The 6,956-nt window shown below is 36.2% G+C and overlaps 1 protein-coding gene across 1 annotated transcript; it reads left to right on the top strand.

The window, feature by feature from the left end:
• The first annotated feature begins 402 nt into the window (after positions 1–402).
• Positions 403–5,171, top strand: LOC143547455 (putative zinc finger protein At1g68190). Its single transcript, XM_077038876.1, has 6 exons — positions 403–433; positions 501–986; positions 1,566–1,874; positions 3,703–3,846; positions 4,607–4,791; positions 4,880–5,171. Exons 2-6 carry the CDS (start codon positions 564–566, stop codon positions 4,995–4,997), a joined length of 1,179 nt encoding a protein of 392 aa, XP_076894991.1. The 5' UTR covers positions 403–433; positions 501–563; the 3' UTR covers positions 4,998–5,171.
• Positions 5,172–6,956: the final 1,785 nt, after the last annotated feature.

Here is a 6,956-nt window from a genome sequence, read left to right as displayed (position 1 = left end):
GCTTATCTTAGAAATTTAGCACCAGATCTTGATCTTGTTATATAAAGCATGAGTGTTTTATAGGGTAAATCTAAATTTATGAATCCAATTTTCGAAAAATGAAATTGAATACGTAATAATCGAATTGACTCCATAATATACGTTTAAATCACCCGAATCAAAGATTCACGTGTTTACACTTCAAAGGAAATAAATCAAGGGGAAAACCTATTGAGTTCTAAATATGATGGAACTCATCACATGATCTGGTTCATTGAGACGTTTTCGTCCATTACTTATGGCCCATAACTCTAAATGTGGCGAGAGTTATGTAATTTTTTAAGGGTGCCCTTTTTCTAGCTCATGTCCCTCTGAATAAAATGAGTCCGCTAGCTTTTGGATAAGTTGCGTATAAAAAAAAAATTTGGTAGCTATAATAGTTCAAATCAAATTTGTAGCTATCTTATATTAGTTATCCTTCTAGCATTTTTTTTCTTTTATCAAATTGTTCACAAAAAAAGGTTCCTAAATGCCATATTTGACCGAAAAATGTCAAAGTGTATATTTGTTTCAGGTGACTTATCATGGATAGATATTGTGAATATTGTGTGAATTTAAGATCAGTTGTTTACTGTAAGGCGGATGCAGCCTATCTTTGTCTTTCATGTGATACTAAGGTGCACTCAGCGAATCCGCTCTCCAAGCGTCATCACAGGACACTCATTTGTGACATTTGTAGGCGTCGCCCGACCTATGTCCAATGTTACAATCATCAGAAGTTCATGTGTCGCGGTTGTGACCTTAGCCAACACAATGCTTCTTCCCAGCATATAAAAAGAGTCATGAGCAGTTATGTTGGCTGCCCAACGGCTAGAGATTTAGGGGCGTTGTGGGGGCTTGACTTAAATCGGTTTGGTGATGGTAGTAGCGTTGTTGACCCTAAATTTGGTTCGAGTTCCTATGCTTCTTCAAACACGAGTGGTTTAGAAACAAACGTACACATTAAGGTATGTTCCAATTGGGGGGGAGGGGGTGGTTGTTAAATTTGGTTGTGTTCTTGTGTTAGCAAGTCAAACCCAAAAATTGGCATGATGTTGAAAGCTGAAGCGTATGTAGACCCAAACAGGCAAACATGACACGAGTTTCAACAGGTTAACACGAAGATGGTCAGTTTAACTTGAAATTTCACTTTATTTATTTTTACGTAGTAATATCTAAAACTACAATTTAACAACAAAAAAGTACAATTTTATATAAAATTACATGCTTAACCTTTAAAATTTGATGCTCCTTTTCTATTATCTTTTAAGTTTCAGCATAATATTCAATTTATTTAAGTTGTGACACATGACACATTTCAAAAGAAAGTACAAAACTAAATGGTTCACCCACAAACTTGTCAGATTAACCCGAGCACGAGCCCTTTAACTTATAAACATATTTGTGGGTTTGACCTGAAACTAACCTAAACTCCTTTAGACTAAATGCAACTCGTTAATGTTGTATTAGGGTCGTGTCATGTTTTTATATCGTGTGAGGAATTTGTTATGTTTATTCTTATTAAAGGTTCAACTTTTTGTCTATAGGAAATATATGGTGGTATGCAATCGGTCATTCTTCAACAACTTATTGATTTGTTAAGAGTTCAAACATCTGGTGTTGATCACATTCAATCCGTTATACGTTATGAAGAACACAAAGTGGATCAGAATGACGTAGATCAGTCGTCTCAACAATTCTGGCTTGGTGAAGGGCATCCGGATCACCATGAGGTGACTCTGGATTCGTGTTCGTCACCTTTTAAGCAATTGAACCATTTAGAGTCAGAAACCGAAGAAACTGACCTCCAAGGAGATCCCTTTTGTCAATGCAAAAGTCGGGTTCTGAGTGGACAGGTTTCACCCTTCCTATGCTTGTTTTAGTCCATTTGCTATCTAAATTTATTTAGGAAGGATATTATTACCAGGTGAAAACAAATAGTTTGTACATTAATCGGACCAGTGAATCGCCGGCCGTAATCTTGTCATATTTCCTTTTCGACAAGCATATCACTCTTAATAGAGTGAGCGAAAAAAACTGTATAACATAAACATAAATGAAAAAAATCGAAATAACTGAACCGAATTAAAAACCTATGCTTGGTAATATTTTTTATAACCAATGTTTATATTTTTCATTTTTGAAAAAAATATGCTATATGTAGGAAAAGATTGCCAATATTTTATTTAATTAATATATAACTGGAATTATTAATTATATTTAGATTGTCCATCCCCGTTCAAAGTTGACGGTAAGCCGATAGTTAACCGAATTAACCCAAGGGGGAGGCTTGTATTGTAGTCCGGGTGGCTCTCCTGTTGTTTTACTCAGTAGTGTAAATTTGTGTTTTTTGTTCGAAAGTTTTTATTCACAGTGTAAATTTACTCGTTCTCATCCGAAAATTTTAAGCCTGGCCACCCTGGTTTATGATTTTTTTTTAATACGTGTTGAATCCGGCCACCCCATAATTTTCATTCAAGTTATGCCACTAGATTAACCGAGTTAACCTAACTGTTTATAAGTAAAACTGATTGGTTATGACAGAGAGTATTTTAAAACTGAAATAAGTATAATACAAGTAAACCTGGGCCTAAGGCTAGGCCCATTGGCTGTACTATGGTTGTAGTCCGTAAGACTCTCAAATTGAAAACCGTGGCTAGACCTGAGCCCTGTTCAGCCCAATACAAAGTCAGATACAGGGCCTATTAGACCCAGTCCATAAAAGTTGGACTATTAAAAAAGTGATCATACATGTTATTAATTAAGCAAACAAAACATATTAATTACTACTATAATTTGAATTTTAACATATAACGTTTTCTGCTTTTGTTTCAAAAATTTACTCTTGTTTCTAAAGTTTAAAGTTGTAACCTTTTTAAATAAATAATTAATAGCAAGGGGAATACTTTGAACTATTTATAAATATATATATATAATCGACCATAACCATAATTTAACCGTTGTACACTTGTACCTAGAGGTGCACAAATCGGGTTTTCTAAATACCTGGTTCCGGGTATAAAACCGGGTTGGGGTATGATTGGGTATTGGAAAATCAGGTATTGTCAAAACCCAGTTCGGGTCCGAGTATTATCTCTAAAAACCATACCCTATGCATCGGGTTCGAGTTGGGTATAGAACCGAGTATTCTTAAATCAGGTATTTGAATACTTTATTTCCGGGTATTGAAAAACCCTATTTTTGGGGGTATTTTTAGGTTTTTTCTCGGGTATTTTTCGGGTATATATTGGATTATTTTTAAGGGGTTGCACTTTTTAGGGGATATTCGGGTACTTTTTGGGTAATTTCAGGTATTTGAAAAACCCGGTTTCGGGTATTGAAAAAACCCGGTTCCATGTATGGAACCGGTTCCGGTTTTCGGTTATTATCGTGGATATAAACCGGGTCCAGTTCCGGGTACAGGTTTTGGTACTGAAATGCATACCCTATCCATACCCTATGGGTAAGATCGGGTACGGGTTCAGGTATTAAAAACCTGGGTATAATAAAAACCAGTTCTGGATACTTATTTTCAGGTCCGGTTCGAATTCGGGTTTTTTGTGCGCCTCTAGTTGTACCTACCTAGGAGGCTAGGACTAAAATTCTTAATTTTTTATTTGGGCTGGGCTGGGCTGGGCCACCCGGGTTGTGTGCACCTCTAATTTGTGTTCAATTTCTACGTAGCTTTGGTCTCAAAATATGCAAGATCTTGGCGTATGTGAAGAACCTTCATGCTTGGATGATTTGAACATGCTTGATATTGATCTCACCTTTAAAAATTTTGAAGAACTCTTCCGAACCGAGCAAGAGCCCACAAGAGTAAATCAGGTACATATTGCATTAGAGCAAGGTCGTTCCCGAGAATCGTTAAAATTGTACAAATATGGGCCCTAAGTTTGAACTTTTTAATTTGGGTTTAAACTTTTACATGAGCTTAAATTGGCTAAATGACTTATAACATGGGCAAGTGTGCATAATTCTTTTTCTCTCTTTATATATACAATTAGAGGTGCACATCCTAACCGGTTTCCTAACCGGTTAGTAACCGGTCCAACTCTAACCGGTTACTAACCAATCCTAACCGCCGGTTAGTAACCGGTTTATATATTTGATTTCAAAACCGGTTAACCGAACCGGTTAACCGATTTTTTTAATTATTATTTTATAAAAAACCGGTTAACCGGTCCGGCCTAAGGTCAAAACCGCTTCTCCAACCGGTCAAAACCGGTTATTAACCTAACTGAAAAACCGGTCTAACCGGTTAGGGTATTTAAAAAAAAACCGGTTACGAAAAAAACCGGTTAACTGTTTTGTTCACCTCTATATACAATTTGGGAAGCTAAAAAAAGTGTCCAGACAGAATCAAATCTTTTGGTTTGAAAGGTTTGATGTCCCAACGATTCAAGTTTTACGGTTTTTGGTTTAACAGTCCGGTTAGAATTTGAAACCAACCATTTAAACCTATTGTATAAATGTGTAATTTAATTTTTGAACTATATAGTTATGTATATAAATTATATTCATAAATCACTTTTATCATTTTATTTTAAAATTTTAATACAAATTACTAACATTTAGATCGCGTCAGGATAAGTCCATGACCACTCCTGTGACCAACCCCGAGTCATCTCCAAAGAAAGCGCGTTACGCTTCTCAAACCATGCCATTCTCTCACTCAAGACTCGGTGCTGAAAGCAGTGGTACTTCACCCTCGTGCGGATCGTTGGAGCACCATGAGTCTACAACATTGGAAGGAGAGAAGGACATTCAAGTGTATGCAACTATTATATAGTTTGTAACCTTATAAGTTGTAAGTGTTTTAAATTGTGCTAACTTTTGTTGGTTTTGAGTTTACAAACAGGGAAGATTCAAAACAAAGCCAATGTGGCTACAGAAAAGCCGGATCCGACACACGAAAACGAACAAAATCACAAAGTTGGAAGTTTGAAAGACATGAATCTGGTACACGGAGCTTATGAAAGTCAAAATTGAACTTTTGGTTCATTGTTTGTTGTAGATCATAGTCTAAGTTTTGTTGTTATGATAGAGATTATTTACTTTCTAATCTTGGTCCCCAAATGTCTATTACGTAGTGTTTGGTTGTTAACACCTAACTCTATTCTCATGCGTGTTTATTTAAGTTATGTTTTATTATTTCACAGGTCGAATAGGTCCATAAAAAAAATAGTATAAAAGGATGCACGAAACGATCAAATTACTATAAACTTATCCAAAATATTTCGTGATTGCATACAAAATAAAATCTTCTAAATCATTTTTATATATTTTTACAAATATATTTAATAAGATAACTATTCATATATAAATATAAAGTTAAGTGTCATTTTAGTACATGTGGCCTAGCTAACTAAACAACTTTAGTACCTATTCTTTATTTTGTGCAAATGGCTACCTCGGTTTCAAAAAACTTGCATTTTTTGTATTTTTTTCCTAACATCGTCTATATTTTCCGTTAAGTCATGGATAATTTGGTAACTTCGTTATTTTCTTAGTTTTTTCTTTTCTTTTAAACGCTTATATCTTATAAACTCTAAATCCCCAAATCATAAAATCAAAATCCAAATCCTAAATCCCCAAACCCTTTCTCCATATCATCATAGGGTTTGAGTTTTTACGATATTTGGGGATTTAGGATTTGGATTTTGATATTATGATTTGAGGATTTAGGGTTTACAAGATATAAGTGTTTAAAAAGAAAGAAAAAAACAAAGAAAATAATGAACTTACCAAATTATCTCTGACTTAACGGAAAAAATAGACGGGGTTAGAAAAAAAGTACTAAAAATGCAAGTTTTTTGAAACTGAGGTAGTCATTTGCATAAAATAGAGAATAGGTACTGAAGGGGTATGCACCCGCCTTAACATCGAGCGGGGCGGGTCAACCCACAAGATATAGACGAGAGGCTTGAAATCAGGATGTCATGAAGACACAAAGCCAAAACCTATGCGCGTGGCGCATATCACATATGCTCACGCATCACATATGCTCACGCATATCACATATGCTCACGCATCACATATGCTCACGCATATCACATCTGCGCGTGGCGCATATCACATATGCTCACGCATATTACATATGCTTACGCATATCACATGCTCACGCATATCACATCTGCACATGAAACATCTGCGCGTGAGAATAAAGAGAAGACCTTGCGCATCCCCGGGATAGGGGCATAAAGGACAACACAACAAATGAGACAATAGTCTAATCCAAATCAGGATAAGGACAACCATGATTGTATTCATCAGACAACCTTCCAGAAGGTATCTTTTAAGGAATAAAGAATGTGCTGATGTTGACAGCTGCCAATGAAGGGTGGACAACTCAGCAAAACCCATGTGCCACCACGTGATGGCACATGGGTCAGGTAAAATACCTTGGTCAAAGAATAATCAATGAAAAAGCACCAGGTGTCCTAAGTACACGTGGCGCGAAGCAATAGGAGGAAGCCAAAAAGGCCCTAATTGGGTCTGAGCCCAATCATTGGAAACCCTAATACTATAAATACCACACCACCTCCACAGTTGGGGTCAAGCAAGAAATATATTCTGAATCCTTTACTCATTTTCACATTCTTATCTTCTCCTGCAATATCTTATTCTCACACCGGAGGGTTACCCCAAAGAGGACCCCTCTGTCCCTTTCTGAGGGGTAAGCTCAAGGTGCTGTTCGTTTTGTAGGTGGAAGAACTCGTATCTCGGAAAACCATCGGTGATATAGCACACTCATACCCGAGGAACGTAGATCGAATACAAGTAAGTCGATACACGTTTATTCAGGTACTAAAGTTGCGTAGTTGATCAAATCGGATGTAATAAAAAATGGCACTTAACTTATATATATAACAATATTTGTTTTGTGTATGTTTATTTTTACACGTAAAACACGCATATACAGTTATACACAAGGT

The sequence above is a fragment of the Bidens hawaiensis genome, unplaced genomic scaffold (assembly GCF_021521415.1).
Source record: "Bidens hawaiensis isolate Kalapana, Puna unplaced genomic scaffold, B.hawaiensis_p1.1 tig00014720_1, whole genome shotgun sequence".
Lineage (NCBI taxonomy): Eukaryota > Viridiplantae > Streptophyta > Magnoliopsida > Asterales > Asteraceae > Bidens > Bidens hawaiensis.
Note: the sequence above shows the minus strand (reverse complement) of the source record. Positions and strands in the feature narration are given on the sequence as shown.